Below are 27,070 nucleotides of genomic sequence, written 5' to 3'. Positions count from 1 at the left end.
GCCATTTCCTGTTTGGTTGCCAATGGTTGCCGTGGCCATGCCCTTTAGAATCTGCAAGACCTTTTGATAACTTTTCATCTTTGATATGTTTAGTACAAATTGACCCATTTTTGGCGCATGTTGGTTGAATTAACATGCTCAGATGAGTTTGTTCATTTCCAAAACCGCCAAGATGGCCTTGGTCCCAGTCAACTTCTTTGTTGGTTTTGGGCTATGACATCAGGTTTCAAGTTTTTGCAACTTGGTTTTGGTTTTGCCCTAAGGGGTTTCACCTTTGGGGGCCTACTGAGCCATTTTGCACCACTTTCACTGTAACCCTTATTTTATAAACACCAGTTTAGTGTCTGTAGCTTTAGTGTCTTTTGGGAGAAAAAACATTCCAGGAATTCCAATAGGTCCTTGCACCACTGAATGCTCCAGCCCTAAAAACATTATTAATAATAATACTAATAATAATAATAATAATAATAATAATACTGAACATTTGAAACCATTTTGAATTGACTGGGATCAGATATTCAATAGATTTTAAAATAAAAGCCTGAGGAGAATCAATAAAATTAGGCTAAGCTCAGCTACTGTAGGTGAGAAGTGGGGTAATGTTAGCGTCCCCCGCAGGTGCATTGTTGCTGTGATCACGTGTGGACACGCCCCTCATCCCCTCCCCTCCCCTCTCTCCCTCCCTCCCTCCCCGCCTCCATTAAAGCGCAGCAAAAGTCAGCGCTGCTCTTCCTTCATGCAGCCAATACCTAACCCACGGCGAGGGAGCACGAGCACGAGCAGGAGCAGAAAACCGAAACCACAGAAGCCTGTGTGCGTGAGGGCGGCGCACAAACATTATTAATTAGTCAAATAAAGCCTTGGGTAACGTGACACCGCAGCTGGTCCGGGTCTGTGCACTCATTAGAGAACACCGGCGCAGTTTTGGAGTAGGCCAGGTGAGTTCGAGCCTCCTTTTTTTTTTTTTAATGCGTCTGTGTTCGAGCTCGGCACAGTTATGCGTCAGCGTTTTCACTTTGGTATACGTGTGTGTGTTCATGTGTAGTGTGTGTTGTGTATGTGTATGTGTGTGTGTATCAGCGTGGTACAGACAGAGGGGACTTTAGCCCGTGACAGACGAGCTCGCTAACTCGGCTCAGTTTGACATCCATAATTTACCAGCCGCAGTCAGTCAGGCTGTGGGGAGATCCACGACATGCAGGTTTCTGCTGAGCATCATCACCAGGAGGGGGCTCCTGTCTGGAGTGGAGACCCTCAGTGTGACCGAGCCACCATTGATACATTTTTATTCCACTGTTCCACTGAGTGATGGGATTATTCTGATAGTGTGTGTCAGGACCAGTAGTCCTTACTGAAACCAAAACCTCATCCTAATGCAGCAGATCCTCATTTCTTAAGAGCTGGATCTGTTTAGTGATCACATTTAAATTGTAGTTAGGTTAAAGTTGGGATTAGGCATTAATCGGTTATGGTTGAGATAAGAGTGATGCTTTGGTGTGTGTAAGTGTAAGTGCAGGCGGCAACAGTGAGGGCTTATAAAGTGCTGCTTCTTCATGCACAGCTGTTATTATTCTGCGACATGTCAAATATTAGGGTTGGGCATTTCTCGGGAAGGCACCATTTGAATATTCAGTGGTATTATTTGTCAAACATTTGAATATTCCAGACCAGTGCACGCAGGCTCGTGAAGCTAATGCATGCATTGATGCACTAATGTGTTGCTCTAACGAGATTCATACATTCACACCCTGGTAAATGTCATCATCATCTTCCGGGACATCTACAGCGTGTCGATCTTTAGAGGAGCAGCTTCAAGATGCATTCAAGAATCTCTCATTTTCATCACTTACCCAAACACACATGGAGTCCATGAACTAATGCTTGTTGCCACCTCGCAATAATCTAAGTATGCACCACAAATAATCCTGTAATTGGACTAGAAATATGCATTTTAATAAATGCAATCACCAATAGTCGGTTATCTCTCCCCAACTCTGTGTTCTCCCTCCATCTCTTTTCTCTCTCAAACTCATTGTTGGCTCATAGCTGCAGCTCATTCAGTCAACGTGATAGGACCGGTGTTGCATGCACATGCTTTCTGATTTTAATAGTGAAATAACCCCTCCTCCCTCCCTCTCTCCTCCAGCGTCAATAGGCTGCAGCAGCATCAGTGAGGAGTGAGGCAGCTCTGTGCGCACTGGAAACCCCACGATTCAATTGGTGGAATTGGGAGGCCTTTCCCTCTGCCGCAGGAGGAGCACAGCTGTTAGAGGAAACGGGGAGAGAAAAAGGAGAGACGGCAGCAGCAGAGAAAGGAAGCGGCACCGCCTCCACTGCTGCTCGGCATGACAGACTTGAGCCAAACTGCGCACCGACTGTGCAGGAGGCAGAGCTGCAGCTCGCACTGAAGCCTGTTCCAGAGCAGAGAGCAGTGTAGGAATCTGACAGAAGAATTCAGACGAAACTGGTCCTTGACCACAGCTGCATTTGACATTTTGAGCGCTCCTCATTTCTTGCTTCCTTCTGTGTGGCCTTGCAGTGGACATGGGAAATGTAAACAGTAGTCGGGCTGGATTTTAAACTACGCACACATCCCACGTCCTCCTCCCGCCCCCTCCTCTTCCTCCTCCTCCTCCTCCTGCGATGGAGATGGAGTTGGAGATGAGGGTCGAGTCGGAGCAGGAGGGAGCGGCGGAGCCCCCCATGCACAGCGTCCACGGAACCAACCGGATCCGACCGTCCTCGTACCGGGCTCTGCGCAGCGCCGTGTCCAGCCTGGCCCGCTTAGATGACTTCAACCGTGAGAAGATTGGGGCAGGCTTCTTCTCCGAGGTGTTCAAGGTGAGAGGGAATGATTTATGACTCACTTACTCACACTGTAGTTATGTACACAGATCCTTAGCAGAAAACCCCATGTGATCCCTCACTCTTATCCTTACCACCTCCCAATGTTTCATTACTAACATATTAAAAGTATTAAGATAATGAAAAAAGAATAGTAACAAGAATATATATCTGGTAAGACATTGAGTGTAAACATTGTACATGACATTTGAATATGAAATTGTATGTCATATTACCATTGACACAATGTAAATGCTCATGTCAAGAGTCATCTGTCCTTTTTGAGATTAGATGCATGATGTTATCGTGCTAAGTCACAAATCGGTTTGGAATCATTCCAGTCCACCCATCTGAACTGGACTTGATTTCCCTCCGGGGGATTCTGCAATGTTTCAGCTGGAACCCGTTCTTTCAAAATTTATAGGGAGTCCCAAAGAGTTAAAGAGCCTAATCATGTGTTATCCTGTGTTTTCTATCAGTTGAGCTGGACAGTATTCACATTCACTGGCCACTTCTTTAGGTACCTAATGAAGTGGCCCAGTGTTGTCTTTTGCTGCTGTAGCTCATTTGTCTCAACGTTTGACATGTTGTGCTTTCAGAGACGGTCCTTGCCATACCTTGTTTATAACCAGTGGTTATTTGAGTCACTACTTTGAACCAATCTGGTCCATGTCTTTATGACCTCTGGGATCTCAGAGGCATTTTCTCTCAGTAAACTTCTCATTTACTACTCATTGATGTTTTCTGTTTTTAGTTCCCCTTTTGTAAACACTACAGAGTTGCTTCCTTGTGATTGGCTGAATAGTTATTCGCACCAACCAGCAATAGAAACATTGTGAATCCATCTGTTGTACATTTTAAGGGGGCTTCCAATCTTCAGATGTGAAAGTGTGCAAAATGTTTACAAAAAACTTAAAAATGAACAAAAATATGTTTGGAGATGCTTTGTGCACACGTTCCAAGTCTCCATGGATGCATGCAATCAAACTTTCCGTCTGCACATTATCATTTAAGATTGTTATCCAAAGTGTGAACTTAATTTAACTTGACAGTCCACAGTGAGTTGCTAACTTGCTGTTGACTCAACATGATGGCTCACAATCTCTGAAACAAGTAGTATCTATAGCAACCGGTGCATTTAGGAACTAACACCAAGGAGAAAAAGCTGCACAGTTGTGGATTATTATTATTATTATTATTATTATTATTATTAGTGGAAGTTTATTTTTGGGGCCACCATTAAACATCCTCTCAACATGTTCAGAGCGTAAGGAGGACATGGTGTTTTGGGGTGAAAGTGGATCTGGTCAGGACGGGTAGATCTGGCACATGTAGGTAACTCTACACTCGCCTCACTGACCAAATCAGCAGCCTTTGTTTTATAACACTGCAGTTAAACTTGCTCAACATTTTCAACACTGTCACACGTTCATGAGATTAGACAACAACACAACACAGCTTGGTGACAATGTTACAGTCAGTGTTACTTGTTCAAACTCTCTTGGTCTCTATCGCTTAGTTGTAGTTAGCCTCTCCTAAATTCTATAAATGATGCCACAATTTGCAATTAGTGTTTCCAACACTGATGGCACCTGAAGCTGATAACAGAAATAAGAGTTTGGGCATCAGGCAAGTCATTTTCTTTACCATGCTACACTTCATTGTGTAGGTAATCAATAATAACATTTAAAAAGATGTCCTATCAAGTGCAACGTGTCATGGTGTCACCCATAAGAAGCTGAATCCCATTTTTACGCCTCCAGATTTGTGCCATGTTAAAGTTTTGTTACCTGCAAAGTGAGGTTGGCTGCAATGGTTCCTGTGCGTGTAGCTGCATGTGCAAATATGTATTTTTTTATGGGGGAAGTTTCAAGTGATCTATTGCGGTTATGCTGATTTGTCATAAGATATTTTGTGCCTCAGGTAATGCTCTGTTGTCAAGGTCTCATGTCTTTTGTCTGACTAAAAGTTGGCGAATTAGCTTTTGTCATATTTTTAAATCAACTTAAACGAGATGAAAATGATAGATTTGCTCCACAGTCAACATGTTAAACTGATCCCGAAGCAGGCGCTTGACATGAAGTGGCTTTTATTTAGCATTGTGACAAAATCCAGTTTTTCTTTTTCAGTTCCTGAGTTAGTGATGATGTTTTCATGTAAGTGGAGAAACATGTGAGTTTAGACAGAAACAAAGTTGTAACTCTTCACTTCTATCATCAACACAGTAAGCACTAAACTTAGGATGTAGTTGCCTTGTTAATAAGAGATTTAAAAAGTCTAATTGCTCTCAAGTGCCAAGTCACTGCTGTACAGTATATACTTTGTGTACATACACTCACTGGGCACTATGTTAGGTACACAGGACACCTAAAGCGTCACGAGTGACACCCTGTGTGGTCGTCTGCTGCTGACACCCGTCTGCTTCAAGGTTTGATGTGTTTTTGGAGATGAACTTCTGCAGAGTCAAAGAGTGGTTGTTGCCTTTCTATCATGAACTAGTCTGGTCATTTTCCTCATGTCTGCGTGTCAAGGCTGATAAGATATTTGTCTCAACATGCAGAGTGTACCAGATAAAGTGGCTGAGTGTGTGTTTGATCTGTGGGTCTGTAGCTGACTGTGGGATCATTGTGTTAGAGCACCCGTCATATTTTTTGAGTTTTTATGCCTTAATTTGATTTAGTTGTAAAAGCTGATGCATATTCATTTTATTGATCGACGTGTGGGATGGGCTAAATGTTTGGTATGACTCAACAGACAGGATTGTGTGGTCAAAGTTCAAACATGGCATCACTGGTTGATACCATCTTCTTTGAAACATTTGGTTTTGAGAGTTATTGTAAAATACTGTGACATTGCATACATTAAGCTGTAACCTGCTATGTGGAAAAAAATCCAACTGAAAAAACACGACCAAGTGGACCCTCAGACTTATTGTGTTGTCACTTGCCTCTTGTGAGGTCTTTTTCTCTTTTTTTTTCTTTTTAAAGCCTCTTCAGGCCTCTCAGCCTTCAGAAGCCACTCCCCTCAGCTTTGCCCTTTGAATGACCAATGAGCATGCAAATGTGATAGTGTTTACTATTGCCTTGTCAAATTGGCACTTAAATTTGGATCAGCTTGCCCTTTTTATAGTGCCATATTAATGCAAAAATGTTACCACATAAACCGCTCACTGAGTGATACCATTTCCTGCTGAAGTTCCATGGAAAAGGTTCAACTCCACTTTTTTTTTCCTCTAATGCATATACTTTACCCCCAGGCTTTAAAATGGATGTCCTATACTAGGCCACAAAGGCTCTGGCCTCAGTGTGTGTACTTGTGTGCGTATATGTGTGTGTGTGTGTGCGCGCTGTTGTTACTGAGCTTCAGTCCTCGGGGCAGATCAATGGGGCCTCGCAGCAGGCCGACATTCACCTCTCCACTGTGCAATTGTGCAACCTGGAGGGAAAAAAAAATATAAAAGAACAAGACGAAAAAGAGGGAGAAAGGAAGGGAGCGTACATGTCAAGACGAATCCTTCAGGTGCTGTTTCATCTTCCTTTTTTTTTAATATTCTTCAAAGGGAAGTTCCCCCGTGTCTACCACCCATTTTGGCCTTATACACGACTCCTGCTTTTGTGTACTAAAACCCCTCAAAAATAGTCGGTTCAACACAAGATAGTTAATTTACCAATTGCAGTAATGGTATGTTTTTTAGCTGTTAAAATTAAATTTTCTAGTATAAAAGACACCCATTTTTGTCCAGAAAAGATAGAACAAGCCCTTTTTTTAACAGATTTGGTTTTCATTTGAATTTACGTGATACTTGGAAAACCTTACTACATTGTTTTTAAAAGCCTGCGGAGCATCTCAGTCCAGTCAAAGGCAGCCTTAGTGCCTCAAGTCATGTTACATAAGTTGTGTGTTTATCAATATTGGGTGTTAAGGTCTTTTAGCCACATAAACCTAGTTATTTTGGAATGATTTGTCTTTCATCTTCCTGTCTGCAACGAGTTGAGAAGATACAGTTGCGTTTAAGCTAAATCTAAAGGGGCATCTGTTAGCTTAGCCAGTGATGCAATACATTTCTACCAGTTAGCTTGTTAAAATACACAATAGGTTTTTCTTTTTTCATGTCATAGTTTTACAGACTGATGCATGCCACATTTTTTTTACATTAGTTAAAAAAAGGCGTTTCATTTTAACTTCTTGTTACAACTTTAAATCGGCTTCAATTCAACTTTTCTGCAATATCAAATGCTAGCATCTATAGCCTAGCCCCGTGCACATTTTCTGAATGGATTAATGTACTTTTTATTTCGCGTTGTATTCAATCTTTTATCTAAAATCACTTTTATTGAAATTTGTTTTGAATCCAACTGATGCAAGATTAAAGAACTGAAACTGTCAAAATAACGTAAAATACATTAATCACAGAATTCGACAACTTTGACTTGTTGTCATTCTGTCGGTATCTTTGGCTGACGGCATGGTTTTGTGGCTTTTTTTTTTAAAACATCTGTCTTGTTGCAAAAAAGTGTGAGGAAAAATGTGATATTGATAATAAAAAAAATAGTCCAGAGTAAATTTCCCTAATTACAATGCCAGTCATGATAGAAATGATCGAACCCCTATGATTTGTTCAATTAGAGTTAAGTCATAAAGGTGTGTGTGTGTGTGTGTGTGTGTGTGTGTGTGGTTTATGCTCACATAAGAGTGATGATGAGTTGAAAAAATTATTGGATAAAGAGTGGATTTAAAACAGACGGCAGTCTGCAGAGCTTAAAATGCTGTTTATATGACGTGTGTGAGGAAAAACTGTTGCCAAATACTGATATGGTTCAATTGCACATGTATGTCTGTTTTGTGTATCTACTCTTTATTTTGTCCACAACAGTGACGTGACATAAAATGTAACTTTTCATTATGAACTTACCTAGACAGCGAGTTGCCTGTGCACTGAAAACAATATGCGTTATTTACATTACAATGTTTTCAACATTTCGTTCCATTTCTTTGCTCACCAAGTAGTTTGGGTAGGATGGAATTGCAGTTTGAGTTTTTTGTGCATTTTTTTTTTCTTTTTCTATTACTGTAGTACCTCCTCAACGTGGGTGGGGGTCGTCATAGCACAGCTGCACAAAACTGCAGTGACGTTTTATATGCGTCACTATCGCACAAACAAGTGACGAGCAAAGCAGTTGTGTTCGGTGTACTGAATGATTAGAGTCGGTTCATTAAAAAGATTAGTTCAGTACTTCCTTTCTGACTAGAGCACAGTCACTGAACTCAAACATGGTTCAAGGGGTTGTGATTTGGTTCATCAATGCTGGCTTTCAGCAGTGCTGTCGCTCAGTACACCAGACTCAAAAAAAAAATCTAGTTGTGTGGTGCAGGAACTGTATAGTGGAAAAGTGCCGTAAGTAAAGTGTGCTAGGCATGATATGATAAATAATAGATTACCTTTTGTAGTAAGTTCTTGGCAAAACAAATCTCACCTGTGCAATAATCACCGTTCATGCAGTTCTTGCTCTTTTCTTGTGCATCTTGTGAATATTCAACATACTATACTATACTAACCAAATCATATTACCAGTACCTGTACCAAATGAATTAATGTAGTCAAGACACAGCCTTGGAAAATAAGCATTATCACATCAATTATAAAATTGTTGCTGATTTGTACAGAAATATTCTTCAGCTATGTTTTCACCATGTCTTTTTGTGAGCAACATAAGTCGTAAAGTGAAGTTTTTTTGATGGAATTTTCTGGGGATGTAGGATATGACCCATGGAAGAAATGATTAGATTTGGGTGGTTACTGGGAAACAGAGCGGCCATGGCAGAGTTTTGCATGCTTTCTCTTGCTAACCTTTGAGTTAAAGCTGTGCATGGGACATCATTATGTTGGGATGCTCCCATCAAGATGTGTTTGAGCAGCTCTTTGTATATCCAAGCTGCTGCAAGAGTTTTGTCTTTGCACAGTTCAAACAGCAGCAATGGAGGGAAAGTTTTAGGAGCTGCACACACACACAAACCAGTCCATCATCACATGCCACTGTTGTGCTTGTGATCAGGTTCAGCATTCAGGATTAGAAGGCTGTCATGTGTGCGTCTCTACATGTTCCTTTTGGTATGAGTGAGCCAGTGCAGACTTGAACATCACTGGCTTAGCTTTGGACCTTTGTCATTATTCCTCCTTGCTCCGGTCAGGACCTGCTCCCCTGTCATTCACTGCACAAGAATTCAGCTGTGTTTATGTTCCGCACTGCCATACAAACACAACACGAAAGCGTCCTTGTCTTCACTTGAACCCCCATGTTGATTGCTTAAAATATTTTAACTGGACCTGAGATCAAAATAGAGAAGTGTTGGGCAAGAGTTGCACAATAATCTGTTTTCATATCCTTCCTCCTCCTCTTCTTCCCTCATACTTATCAGTGTTTTTAGAAAATCTGTCTCTCCACACTGCGCTTATGTTTATACCAGAGCACAATGTGTGTTTCCTCATGACCACATGTTGTCAATGTGGTAGTCCTCAGCCAGGCCACAAGGAAAGCCACTCCCTTGTTATAAGGTAAACAAATGGCTCAGTGTGTTTGCATGTGTGTCTAGTCAGTGTCACAAAAACTGTCAGATGTTTTGGGTGAAGCAGCTTTTACCATAGTCCCCTAGTGTTTTTTTTTATTTTAAGTAAGTTCAACTGCTTATCTCTATTGTGATCAGAAGTACAAGTGGAACTTTCTGCCTCCAATCTCCATAGAATTTAATCTGTGATGCTCACTGTGTTGAAAGTGACAGCAGCACCACTCTCCAGGAAGTTTGTCCTCATTGCTCTGCACTTGAATACTTAATGCATTATATTGAATATTTGAATATTTTGTCCTCAATGGAAACATTTAATATCACATGGGGAAAAATGATAAGGAAACTTTAAAAAGGTACAAGACGATGTGTATAATTATTCAAAGATTGAAGAAACCCAGCTACAGGACTACATAACTTCATATAATTTTTTCATAATCTCGCAACCTTTAAGTCTACATTAAAGTCACATGACATCAAAATCCATGTTATTTGGGACTTTTAACGTTCATGTTGCTTACAAAATACAACCTCCTGATGGAAAGGAGCTGTTTTTCCAGTATTTCTATTGGATTTCAGAGGTTACTATGCTTTGAAATCCACTTTGAGGTTCTTCATGCGTCATTATGTACTCTGGAAGTACACTAAGTGCTTTATGATTCTTTTAATGCCCCAACCCAATGTACCATTCAGATGCCTCAACATCGCAGGGAAGAATCCTGCACTTCTCCAGTCTCTACCTCCTCATGTAACCTCATTACTTTGTTGTTAAAATCTATTGGAGCTTCTCTTGTTCATCCTACTCTACTGTATGCTATGAATACTCTCTATAAAGTAACAATGTGTATTTAAGGAGCAGTGACGGCAGCACGTGGGGGGTCATTTTGAATTCATTCGAGCCAATTACAGATCGTCATAAATTCGTCCAAACTGTATTTTTGGAAAAAGTGACAGCATTACACTGTGGTATTAAAAGTTCAGTCATGTCTGCTGTGAATTACAGTAATGGTGGACGGATAAAATTTTATGGCGCTGAGCAAGAATCGGTTTAACGCGAATTGGTCATGTTAAGGTTTATGGCCAATCTGCTTAATAAGGTCAGTAGAATAAGTGAAGCATCAGCAGCCACAGTGTGCAACTGTTTTCTCCGGATGACGAGCGCTGTAGTGAACCCAACTGCTAATCCACGTCTCGCTCCTCGCTTTTCACCATTTTAAAACCAGAGCTGTGGCTAACGGAACAGCTCGCTGGTGATTTTAAACATGCATGAAGTGGAGGGGAAACATGATCAACAGCACGACTGCACAGAGGGGCCTCGTCTTACTCGCCTGTTCTCACTCTGACACTCACACACGCTTTAATTGAGTAGCAGAGCCTCAGGCCATCACTGAAGCCCTGAGTTGTTTTGTAGGCGTTGTAATTTTCTCGACTCTTTAACACATTTACAGAGTGACTGGAGTTTTTCACGTCCTCCGGGACTCCTCGCACTCCATGAAGCTCCAGTGTGACACTGGTCTTGGATTTTCTAGAGAAAATGCTCATTATTGTAAATGCAAAGCTTGGTTTCAAATGCTAAAAGTTGTATATTTAAAGATGGAGATGTGTTTTTTGAGGTGTAGATTCTGGTCTCAAGTACTGTCATGTGGCGCTGTGATGGATTTGTCCTTGAAATAGACCACTGTGTGGTTTCATTTAAAAGTTGGTTAAGGTTTATGGAAGTGTGCGTTCAGCTGGTGAAATGATAACAATAGCTCCTGCTGGTGGGAACTTGTGAAGTAACCATGACATCCATGAGAGGAAAGGAGGCCTGTAGAGTTGACCCAGTGTCCTGAGGCAAAGTCATTCTGCTCTGTGTTGGTGTGTGTGTGTGTAGTTAGTTGTGTGGTCACACTCCAGTTCTGCGCTGCTGCTGCTGCTGCTGCTGCTGCTGCTGCAGCATGTAACTTGTCCTGCTGAGTGTTTTCTCTCTTTGCAACTGGGTGAAATTATGTGGACTCCTGAAAAGTTAGTTACAGATACTCTTATTTCAAGTTACAATTAAGCAAATGACCTTTAGATTGACCTTCTTATGTTTTTGCTTTTAGTCAGGCTGCAACTAACTGCAATTGTTCCAACTGGTTCCGAATTTGGTGTTAATTATTGTTTTGAAAAATATGAACCAGAGAAACCAGAACATCAAGTCTTTTGAACTTGGTTTGAAATAAAAACACTTGAACTGATTTAATCGATTTATCAAAATAGCTGGTTATTAATAAGTAGATCAATCGTTGCTGCCCTAGTAGCTTTTAGCACATGTTCATTCTTGGTACAGCATTTTTTTTATTTTGATGTATTTCTTCAGTAAAGCTCCTGTCATTGGCACAAGGGGTTTAACACAACATTTAGGTTATCATTGTGAGAGAAGTTAGTTTTGGACAATGACAAATGGGAACATTTCTGACTTTTTATTAAAGATATTCTCCCCAAAAAAATATTAGTGATTGTAATACAAAAATGTCCACCTGGTCTTCATATATTCTATCTAAAGACTTACTAACCCAGACTTTAACTTCAGAGCGGACATGTCTCTTCTGCCCTTTTGTGCATCTTCCAACTGCTGCTGCTGACAGGTTGTCTTGTTTCTCTGCATCAGTCGCCTCATTGGGCCGCTGGCTAATGACAGACACGGCTGCATCGAGCAAGATGGCAAGGATGAGGGATGCCCGTGACCTTTTTCCTCTGCTGACAGCAGCTCTTTATGAGGCGTGTATGAAGTGTGTTTGAAAGAGGGCTTTAGGGAGTGTCTAAGAATGTGCATGCATGCATATGTCTGTCATTGGTATAATATGTGTTTGCTTTGTGTCTGCGTGTGATTGCTCCAAACTGTTGTGGTGATTTCTTTTTGTAGGTGTGAACATTATCATTCCAGTGGCAAGTGGTCGGCATTAAAGGGTGTGGGTGTAAAGTAAGTTCAGATGAGATCATTAGCAGTTGGCTCACATTTGCACTGTAACCTGCCTCAGTCAATACGTTTCCATGCTCAATTAAGTTAAGCTACGGTTGGAGCTCAGCTACGTCGTTCAGTTGGATGACCGTCCTCGTCCCAGTATGCAATCACTAGTGCGGAGTCAATTTATTGAATGAATTGTGTCCTCCACTAGTAGGCGAAATGCCCTCTTTCAGCTTTTTGGTATTTTAGTATTATTTGTTTAAGCTGAGGGAGCATAAAATCAGTCTCCTTGTCAGTTTAAAAACATTTACAGGCCTGCTGTCTTATTCTTCTGTGTACTGGCTTTTAATATAATTTCCGGGCATAAGGCAGGGAGCGGGGAACTGCATCACATGTGCTGAGCACCCAGGCCCAGTGATGATGGTGGGAGTAGTAGTCGCTTGACTCAATTTGTTTAGTACAATTTCAGTTGGACAAACATGTCTACATGTATTTTAAAAACTTTATTTTTTTTCTCCAATGTCATGTGAATTTATTGAGTGTGTTTATGTGTCAGGAAAATGACCATGTAGACGGCAGATGTGCTCAGAAATAAGGTGTGACGTAAATCCCCAAACATGCACACTCTCTTCAGTGGTGTTTGCCAAATAAATCAGTGTTAATGGAAGGAGGAGGAGGGTGTGTGTGTGTGTGTGTGTGTACTGTATACTGAGACTTCCTAATGGCCTGCAGGGCTTCATCTGTCCACCTCGTCCTCCAAGTGCTGTGAGTGTGTGTGTGTATATATGGTCCAACAGCCATATGACCGCAGCTACAACTCAAATCTGATGAGGTAAAAAGCACATTAACATTTACTTTATAGATAAAAATTGAGGAAACTAAATGAAGTGCTTGCACTGCGGTCAAGCAGGAAATCTAGTCTCTTTTTCCATCTTGTGTTGCTAGTTGATTTTGACTTGGGTAGTGTGTATCTGTGCTGAAAACCACTTTATTAGGTATACCAGTTCAACTGCTTAATGCAAATATGTAATCAGCTTGTTGCATTTAGACACGTAGACGCTGTAAAACGAGCTGCTAAAGTTCAGACCGAGCACCGGAACAAGCGAAAAGGGATTTAAATGAGTTCTGAGTATTTCACAAACTCAAATAACCACTTGTTAGGCTAAGTTAGGTTAGGGTAACGCTTTGTTCAGGCTCCAAATGAGTGGAAGTCAATGCAGTGTCCTGAGAAAATAGCTATGTGTGATGGACATGTGTGCATCCATGCATGTGCACGGCACTTGGCCTAATGCTTCTTCTATCCTCAGGTGTCTCTGGAGAAAGGATTTACTCTCATTGACTGGCTGTTAAGAAGAGGAAGCCTGATGCTGAGTTAACAGCATTACTTGCTGCAGTCTAGTCTGGTCTCTCATAGCCTTTGATCCCCCCTTCACTACCATCACCACTGTGATCCACCAGACGTGTGTCGCACCAACTTCAGCAGCACACTCGTGACTTCAGACCTCGGGCTCCCCATGTCTTTGATTTCACTCTCATGTCATTAACGAAGTTACAACCTGAAACCCCTCCACTGCCCGTCACACTTTATTAATAGCTCAAAGGAAATCTGGTTTGGAGTCAGGCAGTAAAAAGTCTGATTCCTGATCCAAAATGCACACGGCGTCATCGCAAAACCACAACCACTAGTTGGCAACCTGCTATTACTCAACTGACGTATTTTAAGAAGAGCTATACTAAAAATAGATCTAAGTAAACATGTTTTTTTGGGGGGGGTTTTGTTCCTATTTAGAGCTGGTTAAATTGGTCAAGTCAAATTCTTAATCATATGGAGAATATGCTCGGTAACCAGAGTAGGTACACAGGACACATTAAAGTAACTGTGGTGTGGTTTTGTGCTGCTGTAGTCCATCTGTGTTCAGAGATGTTCAGCATTCCTGGGGTAGCAACAAGTGGTCATTTGAGTTACTGTTGCCTTTCTATCATTTCAAACTACTCCTCTGCTCTGAGCCATGTTATTCTGACCTCCAGCACCAACGAGGCATTTTCTTTCAAGGAGCTGCTGCTCATTAAATATTTTGTCTCTTTTGGACCATTCTCTGTAAACACTAGAGATAGTTGTGTCTGATCAGCAGTTTCCGAAAATACTCGGATCAACAGCCATGCCACGGTTAAAGTCACTTAAATCGCCTTTCTTCATCATTCTAATGCTTTGTTTGAATTCACCATGTCTAAATGCAGTGCTGCAGTGTGACTGGCTGATTAAATATTTACATTAATAAGCTTTGAACAGTTTCATCCAATTCAATTCTAAGCAATATGGAATATTCTCTTTTCATCTCTCCCTACACTCACCGCTTTGCACTGCTTATCTAAGACTCTGCGTTCACCAACATTAATATCTCCCCCCCCTCAGTATTTAATCATTCATTTGAACCACAAATCTCAGGTGTGTGCTTCTGTTCCTGGACCTTTTGTTCTGCTGGTTCCAGAGCTGAAACAGTCAAAACAAAACTTCTTAAATGTGATTATTTAGGTTTCTTTGCTCTACATAACAAAAAAGAAAACTGAATCATTTTGGTTTGTGTACAAAAACAAGACATTTCAGATTAAAATTTCCAGGTTTGAAAAACACTGATCAACATTTTCTCACATTTTATGGACCAAACGATTAATCAATTAGGAAAATAATCGTTAGTTGCAGCTCTTGCTGGTTCTTTGACACCTGATGGTTCTGTTCAGAGGTGTAACTGGGTTTGTAGTTAAACCTCTAGCTTGTTGGCATTTCCAGATGATTTGGTGAAAACTCAACAGGAGCGTTTGCTTGTATCGGGTACTTGAGAATAACGCACAACATCTGAGACCATGTACGGAGTGGGCTTGTAGCTTCGTTGAACATATCCTTCGTTCACAGGAAACTGCCTGGCTGTGGTTTTCAGGTTTTTCGTTCCAAGCAGGTGAAAAATTAGAATGCTTGGACTGTGGGGTGAAGACACTTTTCTAGCAGGAGCAGGAGCTGAGTGTTTCCTTTGGACAGAGGTAACATAAGAATTTGATCCAAACAAATTGACTGATTGCACAGATGGAAAGAAGCCTCGTGCAGCGAAGGCTCGAGTATTAGCAGGAAAACTGGCAAGCTTCTGTACTGCAGGCTGTCGGGAAGCTGATGTGACGGACTCTGAACAGATGCACAACTGCTGGATAGATACTAACCAGTACAACATGTACCCGGCCATACTTGGACACACAATTGCAACTAGTAATGGTGAGGAAAAAGGCCCAAACTAGGCTTTTCCGGCATCTCTTGAGAATTAACCTTATTTGTGATTACTGTTCCCCTGTTGGACTTTCACATTGAGCTGATCTGCACAGACCTGACTGATGAGTAGCCACCATGAGCTTGCTTTGACACAGTTCATCATTACAACTGCTGTCTGTTGTCTTTGGATTAATCCTACCGCTCCGGGCTAAGCCTGGTGCAATGGAGGCCTGTGTGAATTGATTCTGGAGATGGCTGACACCAGGTCTTGTTGCACCTATGTGTTCCCGTTGTGTCTCACATGTGCCACAAGAACCACGGGACGTGTCTGCTTCTTGTGGAAGTCTTTCCAAGCAAATTCGTACTAACCTGCCAGAAAGGAAGTGTGGCATGTTTCCATGGTTACTATACCAAGCCGACACTAAAGCAGGTTGTTGCAGAGGAGCAACTACAACAACTGAATGAAACTCTGATGGTCTGATGCACACTAATGCTTTAAGTGTCCAAACATACCTGAGCACTAATATTGTCAATGCTGTGTGGTGGAAGTTTCGTGCTGTTTTGTTTTTATGAATAATTAATTATCATTAGAAACACCAAGCTGCAGGCCTGGTCTGTCGTCAGCTTTGTTTGGAGAGAGCTGATGCTTGTCCTACTTTTGACCTGAGTTTAAGCAAGTGTTTTGTTTTGGAAAATTGTTTTTCGACTGCCAAGTTGCACAAGTTCCGCAACTTTCTGATTTCTACACCAATAATGTTGAACTTGCAGTTTTGAAATCTCTTCACTTCACCATTTCAGCTGATTTAAAATAACTCATTCATGTGGTGTGTTTTTTTTGTTTTTTGTTGTTGTTTTTTAGGTGCAGCATCGTGTGTCAGGTCAGGTCATGGCCCTGAAGATGAACATCCTGGCCAGTAACAGAGCCAACATGCTCAGGGAGGTCCAGCTCATGAACAGAATGTCCCACCCCAACATACTCAGGTAACTGAAACTCACTGCTGTCAGTGATCATCTTTTTTTTGGCCAACTTCCTGTCACTTCCTTCTATTAGCGTTTCCATCCCTACATAACATCTTGAACATGTTTGGTGACCAGGTCTTGCATTCCCTCCAAAGCCGATTTAAAAACCTGCATGCCTCCCAGATGACCTGGAATGGAATGCTGATTAACTACATTCCTACTTGTCATAAACCTCTTAAAATCCTAATTTTAAGTTGTTGGGTTTTTTTTTTATTAGAATATCGAGCTATTGTACTCACTTTTAGGTTATCGTCCTGGTGTGGTTGCTTCCCTTTGTCTGTTTGATTCTGAACGTTTATTTCACATTACTGTGATGAATCTGTTTTGTCTGTTTTTGTGACTTGATAAAGTTTTGTGTTTGTCGTTTGAACACCAGGTTTATAGGAGTGTGTGTCCATGAGGGGCAGCTCCACGCTCTCACAGAGGTAAGACACGAATGACATTATTTTTACACCGAGTGGTGGAGGATTCATGTGTGGGGTTTTATTTAAGTTTTATATAAGATACTCTGCCATTTTGTTTGCGATGACTCTTTTAAAGATGTGTTTGTGTTGAGCTAAATCTCCTGAAACCCTTTTATGGAGTTGATTATTTTTATTATTATTTAAAGAAACAGGAATTTTAAGACTGAATCTGTTCTAAATTGAGTTGGTTTAGATATTATGCTCTGAATGAATGACATTGTTATACAGCCTTGCAGAACACCAGCTCTTCCAAAATATTTTGAACATGTATATTCTTATTTTTATTGTCAATATTATGACGTCACAGAATTGGCTACTAATCGTAAGGTAATTATAAGGTTTAAGCTTTTAAAGTATATTTTTCTTCTGATCATGTCTCGGCTGTGCTGACGAGGGTTCAATCGGTTCACGACCCTTCACCTGTTTCATTCTTACATATGATGCTTTGACCTGGTGTTGCCATGGTAGCTGAGCAGCTCAACAGTGAAATGGGAAAAAGATCAGTAGTTAAGAGGGGGATTAGGTGCTCTGACACCTGCACTGATTGTACTTGTAAAGATTTTTTGCTGATCCCAAAGGTCAGCAGGTTTTTGTTTTACAAAGAAATCTTCATGTAAGTGTTAATTTGCCAATGTCGGAAAAATCAATGGTCCTGGTGACTTCATCACACATCATTTCTGCGCTTCTGTGGTCACTGTGGTCACAAGTTTACTACTAAATGGGTTTTTTTTTACTCACCTTCCAAAACATGAATTTACACAATAAAGAAAAGCGGAACATTATCATGTGGGGTTTTTTTTGGTTGGTAAATTGTTGTTTAATGTAATTCTCTACTTCATTAAAAAATAGGGTAGTTAAGTGTTTCAGAATAAGAAATAAGAAACTGATTCATGAAACGGCTACAGAATGTTTGTTTATGCAAACTTTGTAAGGTCCAGGTGTCTTTGACACCACAATTATTGCAGACTTGTTTTCACTGCTGCAGTATATGGCTGAAATCGAACAGTCATGTTTCCCCTCACAAATAACGATTCATCTGTCAAATATTAGTGATTTGGTCCATAAAATGTTGATCGCTGTTGCCCGAAATAATGAATATAATTATATCTTTTAATGATTTTGTTATGTAGGGCAAAGAGTCAGAAGTTATTCACATTAGAGAGTTTGTTAATAACACTGATGAAACGGATTACTAGTTGATTTTATTTAATAATCAACACAGAACCTGACATGTCTTAATGTCATTGTGGTGGGCAGGAAGAATGAAAAGACTGATCTACAATTATCTTATAGATTACTCTGTGTAGATGTTATATGGATCTGTACGTGTGTGTGTATTTTAATGACACAGTGATGACAGGCTCTTATGAAGCTGTTGTCATGAGAGTTTTAACCGTTCAGATTTCACACACTGTTCGTTACTAACGAGTCTCCTGTGTTGCCGTGTGTTCCGATGATCCAGTACATCAACGGTGGCAACCTGGAGCAGCTGTTGGGCAGCAACATTTACCTGTCGTGGAGCGTGAGGATCAGCCTGGCTCTGGACATCGCCCGCGGGCTGCAGTATCTACACAGCAAGGGCATCTTCCACAGGGACCTCACCTCCAAGGTGACGACACAACACACACACGTACGAGTGAACATCAGGGCAGACTGATGGTCTGTAGAGACTGATATACATGTACGTCCACACTGTGCTGTACACGCGTGATGCTCAAAGACAAACTGACAAAGGTTACAAGAGTTTGTAGAATTTGGAATCTTATACTCAGTGGCCACTTTTTTTTATTAGGTACACCTTGATTGACTTTTTACTCTCAGAGCTGCCTCAATTCTTCATGGCATGGATTCAACAAATTGCTGGACACTCTCAAATCTCAATTGATCAGCGGTTTCTGAAATACTCAAATCTACATCTGTGCCGTGTTCAAAGTCACTTCAATCACCTTTCTGGTTTAGCAGCAGCTCGTCTTGATCAAATCTACATCCCTAAATGCATTTAGTTGCTGCAGTGTGATCGCCTGACTAGATATCTGCAGTTAAACATTGTGTGTCGCTGTAAATATTTATGGTCAAGGCAATTACAGATTACATGCTTTATCATTTTTGGCTCAGAAATGACTGGTGTACCTAATAAACTGGCTGGTTAGTGTAAATTCTGGCTGTTTGCCTGATGTTGAACCTGGACACTCTCCATCTTGCATGAATTGCATAAGCCTCCGACACCAGTTTGTCCATATAAAGAGGAAGCAGCAACACAAGTTAGAAAAACAGACTCAAAATTTAGACTTAAGAAAAAACAAACGCTTGCTTTCAGATCAAGCAGGAAATCTACAAAGGAAGTGTTGACATGGTGGAAAGTGCTTTCTACTTGCAAATTAGATTTGAGTTGTAACTGTGGTCATATGGCTGCTTAGGTTCTTGAGATTGTGAAATAATCCCTTCATTGTGTAGAATTTGTTTTTCAGGAATTGAAAGTTTCTCTGTATTTTTATGTGAGAAACCAGCAGCACTTCTTGGCTTTTTCACAAAACACTTTACAGCAAATGAAAATCTCTGCACCATCATATTTTTTTTAAACATTACTGTTGTTATTACTCGTTAATAAAGTGACACGTGTGACCTCTGTGACCTCCTGTGCAGAACTGCCTGGTGCGCTGGGAGGGCGGCGTGTGCTCGGCCGTGGTGGGAGACTTTGGCCTGGCGGAGAAAATTCCAGATTACAGGTCAGTCCATTCATCAAAACTTCTATCAACACTCTGTGATTAGATAAGTCACACTCAATAAATCACATTCCTCCGCTCCTCTTTGCCTCATTTATCCCTCATGCCATATCTGTCTGTGCAAAGTGCTTAAGAAATGCCTCGCACTGCTTCTCATTTTCCCCCCGATGAGACACGGTTACACAGAAACCCATGACTTTTACCAATGCTCAGTCAGGTTTTTCCACAGTACACAGGCACATGTTGTGGTTAATCCCCCTCTCTGTGGAACAATTATTATTAATACTGTGCAGCGCCGAGGAGGTCGCACACACGGCAGCTTGACTCACAGAGGTGTTGTCAATATTTAATCTGACCAACAGCCATAACACACCACGGACTCTCTGCCTCTTCCCCCGTGTGTTTGCAGCTGTGTGTTGAAATGCACGTGGCGTTTATGTGGCACATTTTATTCCGCGCCGGCCAGTTCTCACCGTAAATGACAAAAGTTACAGCCGTCGTCAGGTGTGCGTTTTTATTTTCTCCAGCTGGTTTTCCAGTGACGCCATGTCTCCCGTAGTGTTGGATGATCAAATTCTTTTTATTTGACTTAAACGCAGTGGGGGAAATGATTCCAGTAAAGAAGAGAAAATAGTCCTGACCTCAAAATTTCCCTCATGCAGACGCTTTAGGAGTAATGGCAGTTAACTACTATAAACCATGTATGAAAAATGAACGGCACTCATTAGTAATGTCTTCAGAATGTCTGTGAGAGGAAAAAAAATCCAGGACAGGATATTGTATTTCCATACTTTTCACACTATGTAAAATATACCTAGAATTTGTGAACCTGCTAAAGAAGATGATTATCCTTTCTGTTACCAAATGCGTACTTCTCATTACCGTAACTCCTGGAAAATTCACAAACTATTGACTGGCGATCTGTCCAGGATGTGACCTCCCCCACCGTTCGCGGAGCACAATCGCAAGCGTGTCGCACGTTTTTATTGTCAGCTTCTCACTACCGTAATTCCTAAACGGTTGAATAACTGCCAGATATTGAAAGTGAAAGTCATGTTGGAAAAAGGGGCCGAAGCACTCGCTCTGTGAACCTTTTTTTTGTCATTTCTGTGGTGTGTTTTTGGTTTTGTGACGCCACATTTCAGTGTGCATGAAACATGACGTCACTACACCAGAAATAACACGAGTTTGACAAAGAAGGAAAACAATACAATAGTGCTCGGTGACGACGTTACATTTGTTACCAATTTTGTTTTTTGTTTTACTCCAGGCCCTCATTCAAATTTCAAATGCCAGTGAGTCGCTAATAAAATGCAGAAAGATGAAGTGCTGTTCCAAGTTGTTAAAGAGATGAATGCACATCCTAACGTTCCTGAAATGATTCCAGAATTTGCATCGCAACCAAAAATAAATGGGCATGTTCTACAGAGTCTGCGTTTGTCGAAATCCTTCACATCCTGATAGGATGGGAGAGAAATACTGCAATAACTGCAGTAACAGCCCTGGTGTCCATGTTTTATTCTTTAAGTTGACATTAACAAATCAACAGTCAGTGAGTTAAAAACCATGTAGAGCCTCAGATGAATTATTGGGATGTCTGTGCTGACCTTCAAGGAATGACACACACTGATGTGCCATTAGCTCCTCGTCACTCACTCTGCAGTCATTTAGTAAACACACTACTTTTGCTGAAACGAGACAGCTGCGTCTGTCCTGTCTGTCTGTCTGTCTGTCTGTGTTTTGTGTTGTGACTGTTTCCTCTGGCCCTTTCTGCACAAACACACTTTGTACTCACACAAAAATGCGTCATTGTCGTGTAGGAGAGAACTTGTAACCTCAGGGAGTCTCATTTTGCTTTGTTGAAAACACAACATCCTCAACATCCACCCCAACGAGGTGAAATATGTTCATATACAGCTGCAATTATCGACATGGGTGTGTGATTTCCACCCGTCTGAATTGTGTGCGCCTGTCATTTTTGCATTCCTGCACCTGTCAAACACCGAGGGCCTCTGTTTGCGCTCTGTCTCCAGAGCAGCTGCTGAACTGTGTTTCTGTCGTTTTCAAGGCCGTGTTTGCTTTTTATTTTAATCAAACGCTGTTGTATCCTGTAGCAGAGAGAATGGACGGTGTTGACTCTTTTTGAATACACATGTGTTTGTGTTGGAGTCCCACAACTGTGCTTGTGGCATGGAGAGGAGAGGAGATGAAGGGAGGTTTAGGAAAAGCACTCCAAATATGGTCAAACTATTCCAGTCACCCTATTGTGCTGTACACAATCTCTTCCTGGCTTCTCCTTCATGCTGCCATACTGTGTTTTGTTTTTTCCTTTAAAACTTTGTGCAGCTACTGTGTTATTCCTCCGTTTCCTTGTGCACTGCTGACTCTGTCGCTCCACTTCTCTAAATACTGTTTACACTGGACTGGTCGACGTCACTGCGTCTCATTTCTCCCTCTGCCATCCCGTCCACGCTTGTAATTTTTGCAGTATCATAACCCAAAGTAGATGGAAATAGCACAGAGAGGAAGTCTCTGCCGTGTGCGTGCGCGTGTGTGTGTGTGTGCGTGCGTGTGCGTGTAAGCGCAAGTATGTTGTCCTTGCACGTTTGTGTTCCTTCCTCCTTTTTTTGCATTTAGTTTAAGTTTCACAACAATATCTAACTGATAAGTGAAAAACACTGGTTTCTAAGATACCGAGTGCAAATACACACACACCAGTGCTGTATTGGCAGGAAACTGTGCAATAAGATGCAGATATACTGATTAACATGTGACGAATTGGTGATAGATGCAACTAGAAATGAGCTGCTTGTATCACACAGACGAGGGACTGTGTTTACATATTCATAATGTTTTTATGTGAAATATGGCTAATGACTGAATGTTACTCATTTATTCTTCACATCAACATGTGTTCATTCATAACAATTTTTGACCTTAAGGAAACCTTTTTCAAATGCTTATTTTTAAGTGAATGAAAAGATATATTTATACAGTACAAAAAAATCAAGAGTCCTTTTACATTTAAGCAGTAGGAAATGGAACAATTTGTATTTTTAATTGAATTTTGTATCACTTTTCTACATGCAATAACTGACTTTTCATAAAGAGGTCAAACCAGCTCATTTTAATTGAAAGTAAATGACATTTTTGACAGTTTTAGACCAGCATTTAAGATTTGTCATCAGTTTCCCCCTCATTTCAACTGAAATGATTAAGCCATAAGATAAAACTGACAAAAATGCAATAAAGCAGTTCTTAAGCACCACTTCTCTCTTCTCCATTAACTCCTTTCTCTCCTCTCTGCAGTGAGGATGAGGACCAGGAGCCCCTGGCCATCGTTGGCTCCCCCTACTGGATGGCCCCGGAGGTGCTCCGAGGAGAGGTGTATAATGAGAAGGTAGTGACTGATGGTTTTCTTCTTTTACCCCTCGGCTGTTCAGAGTCCACACTGGGTGTGACGGAAGCCGGTCACATAAACCCACGAAGCAGCCAGTGAAGTCAGGCAATAAATATTTAATAAATCAGTTATTATGTCAAAAGCAAAGAGGAATTCAGTTATAGAAAGTTTGTGTTGGCCTAAGTTTCTCATGTTTTCTATTGAAAGCTATATGATGATAAACAAGGATATGTTACAAAAACCTGGGAGAAATTGGACTGAATAGAAATTTGAAATATTGACGTTTCAAATGTGTATGTTGTCATACTTCATGATAAATGACACCTATTGTTAGAAAATGACATGTGTTCATCTTTAACAATTACTTGAAGGGTTTTAAATGTATTGAAGGTGCAGTAGTTGATTCTCTTATTGCAGAATGTTGTTCTATGTCTGAAAGTTTACCTTTCTGGTTCCTTTTCCACTAATATTTGATTGAGATCTGTTATGCCATTCTTTTATTATTGCACTATTTTTTTTCTCACTGTTATACATTTTGTTAAATATTTTTGCTGCTGTGTTAAAACAATTTCCCCTATTTCTATTCTAGTATTTCTATTCTATTCTATTCTATTCTATATTATAACACGATGAACTTGGGGGTGGAGCAATTCCATGTAGGATCTTGTAGATGGAACAGGCAAGCTTGAATTTTTAAAAGTGTAGTGTTTTGTTGAAGCATTATTTTCATGAGTTTCGGTCAATGAACACATTTCTGTAACGTTGTCAAAATGAGTTCACACAATGTTGATGAAGTGTTTTGATGTCATGTTGCCTGGCGACAAAAGTTAAACACTGCAGCTGTAAGTCGGCGAAAGGTGTTGGTGCAAGATGACACGAGTCTTCCTGTTGAATGTCATCTCGTCTCCCTCTGTGCAGGTGGACGTGTTTGCATACGGTATCATCCTGTGTGAGATTATTGCGAGGATACAGGCCGACCCAGACTTCCTGCCACGCACAGCGGTATGAACGACCGTGTACACACACACACACACACAGTGTCATCACCTTCTCATCATCTCATGTCACTGAACATCTGATTATAGCTGTCTGACATGTGGAAAAATGTAATAAGGAAGTCGTTTTGGATGATATCTTCCCCTTCTATGACGTCACAGCATCAAACATATACATGTGGACGAACAAGAAGTGACAGAAGATTCAAAATAAGTGATTAATCGTCGATTAATCAATCGCTAGCTACTTTGATGAGTGTTTTTTTTAAAAAAGCTCTCGATTTTTCAGCTTAATTGTTTTCTTTTCTCCATGTGACAAAGAAATCATTAAAACTGAATAAAATGCCGAGAGAATCATTAGTTGCAGCCCTATTAACATGTGTATTTTATATTTAAAAAAATAAACATTTAAAAACCCTTCTTGTTGTGAAATGGTGTCAGTATTTTGCACTTACATCCGTGGCTTCATGTATTGCACTATTTCCTGGTGGCACAATGTGCTGCAGCCTCTAACTGAAAACTATGAAGTTGTCACAGGAGCATTGCGCCCCCTCGTGTCCATTTAATGACACAACAGTTTAAGTTAGTCCAAAGAGATTTTTATTATTGTTTGCACCGTGTTCATATTAATGGTTCTTGTGGTGTTTATGTCATAAATAAGTGATTATACATATATGCCATGTACATTTTGACCTATGTAGAAGTGACTGTAAACCCTTGTGTAATGTCTGTCTTCATCTGTAGGACTTTGGTTTGGATAAGGAGACTTTTGAGCAGATGGTGGGCGACTGTCCGTCACACTTCCTCCAACTGGCCTTTACCTGCTGTAACGTAAGGCACTGCTGTGATTCATGTGATTTAGTCTCTCACTGTCGTGTGTTTGGTCATAATTGTTTTTAAAATGTAGCCGAACAGAGTCTAAATGCCATCAAACCACTCAAATGCTGGGTTGTGGTTTTTTTTTATTTTAATTGACCAAACAACAAATAGACAAATGATTCATTTACCAAGTCAAAATGATTAGATGATTAGGTCTTTCCGGTATTGCTGTAAATGCACAAGTTTGTAAATGTTAAGGCTGATCATAGTCTTACGCCCCTGATGTCCCTGCGATCCTTGCTCATTCATGACAGATGGATTCAAAGCTTCGTCCGTCTTTTTCGCACATCGCCGCAGAGCTGGAGAGGAGACAGGCAGAGAGGAAGCAGAAACATGAGCAAACTGTTAAACGTGAGTTTTCTGTCGTTGCGTAAACATCAACTCATTTGTTTCTGAAATCTCACCTTTTTACCTTTTTTCTTTACAGCCGTCTCTCCAGTGATTGGCCCTCTGCGACGTCAATTGCTCTTCCTCCCGTCAGATCCTCGCATCTCCCGCAGTAAATCTGACATGCTTCACCCCTCGGACACGCCCCCCTACGTTAACCTGGCCCCTCCCACTCGCGTCAACCCCTTCTCTCAAAGGGAGGACCTGAAAGGTGGCAAGATCAAGCTGTTTGACACTCCCAGTAAGTCTGTCATCTCTCTGACCTTCACCCTGCCGCCTCCTCCGGACTGTGACGACGCCTCCTCGTCTGAGACAGACGGCGTCGCCCTGACTCGGAGGCACCGGCGCTGCCACTCGCTGCCTTGTACTCCACCCCCTCACCTCACCTCGGCACCCAAAACGGTTCTCGCCGAGGAGGAGTCCTCGTTTGAGAGGAATGGCGTGGTGAATTCAGAGCGTGAAGAAGACCAACTGTTAGAGAAGGAGTTTGAAGCGAAGAGTGGGACTTTCCATGCTGGTGATTCAGGTCTTCCCCTGTCACTGGACCTGCTGGACCAAGAGGAGGAGAAAGGAGGTGAGGAGGAGCCCATGGACTGCACCAGTTCTCCAGACACACAGGACAGCACCTCCTCTCCTTACTCCAAGTCCTCTCCTCCTCCCTCCTCCACTCCCCTCCAACCTTCCCCCACTGCCTTGTCCAACGGCTGGGGCTCTGCGGTCTCTAACGGGCCCCCATGTCTGCCTCCGCTCTCTCATTTGGACAACAACAACGTGGTTGTCGGTCACCCTCTGGGGTGGAGCACCCCCTCCACAAACACTACCACCACGACCAACAATAACGGCTTCCACTCCCCTCCCGGCGACCCCGCAGGCTCCTCCCCCTTCGGCTCCAGCAGCGGCCACTCTCTGGACCAGGAGGAGGTCATCTCCTGTCCCGGCTGCTGCCTCGCCGGCCTCCGCTTCCCCTCCATCTGTCTCCGAGCTCCACCGCGCAGGAACCCTTACAAGAACCTGAACGGGGACCACGCAGCGACTCACGGGCTTCTCAGTCCGGGGCCGAAGGCTCTGCCGCCTTCCTCTGCTCCCTCGACCTCCAGCCTGCAGCCAGGACTGGCTTTGCCGGGGGTGCAGACATAAGCCCCTCTGCCTCTTTAGCACCAAAAACACACAGTAAAGACACGTGTGGAGACTCTGCACCAGAAGCTCTTCCCTCGGAAGTGAAGTGGGTCTTTAAGTTTGCACAGATTTTCTTTCTTTTTTTTCTTTTTTTTTTATCACAGCAATACCCCGCTTCTTTTCCTGACACACTTCTCTGGTGCAGAGAGATGGAGAGGGTCCACGTCGGTTTCCTGATGGATATTTGCTTGACTGGCTGTGAGGGCTGTGGGCCGTAGAGCTGCTGTCTTTGCTGGTGACTCTTTTTCTTTCTCTTTGTTGTTTTCTGTCGCCCTCTGCTGGGCTGAGGGCGACAGCTGTGCCTGCGTATGCGTCTGATGATTGGCTGCGTCCAGAACTGATCAGCATGTAAACAGTCGGTTCGATCCTGTATATGCTGTATATTTGCAGATGTACAGATTCTTATGACTGATAAAACTGAAATGAGGAATGTTAA

General features: G+C 41.7%; 1 protein-coding gene across 1 annotated transcript; it reads left to right on the top strand.

The window, feature by feature from the left end:
• The first annotated feature begins 722 nt into the window (after nucleotides 1-722).
• On the top strand, nucleotides 723-27,070 carry tesk1b (testis associated actin remodelling kinase 1b). Its single transcript, XM_044022204.1, has 11 exons — nucleotides 723-938; nucleotides 2,147-2,841; nucleotides 16,450-16,571; nucleotides 16,987-17,035; nucleotides 18,537-18,683; nucleotides 19,718-19,800; nucleotides 23,107-23,197; nucleotides 24,116-24,199; nucleotides 24,937-25,023; nucleotides 25,326-25,422; nucleotides 25,499-27,070. The coding sequence occupies exons 2-11, from the start codon at nucleotides 2,644-2,646 to the stop codon at nucleotides 26,593-26,595; spliced, it is 2,055 nt and encodes a 684-aa protein (XP_043878139.1). The 5' UTR covers nucleotides 723-938; nucleotides 2,147-2,643; the 3' UTR covers nucleotides 26,596-27,070.

This window comes from Solea senegalensis, linkage group LG3, assembly GCF_019176455.1.
Source record: "Solea senegalensis isolate Sse05_10M linkage group LG3, IFAPA_SoseM_1, whole genome shotgun sequence".
NCBI classification, from domain to species: domain Eukaryota; kingdom Metazoa; phylum Chordata; class Actinopteri; order Pleuronectiformes; family Soleidae; genus Solea; species Solea senegalensis.
This window is presented reverse-complemented; position numbering and strand designations above follow the sequence as displayed.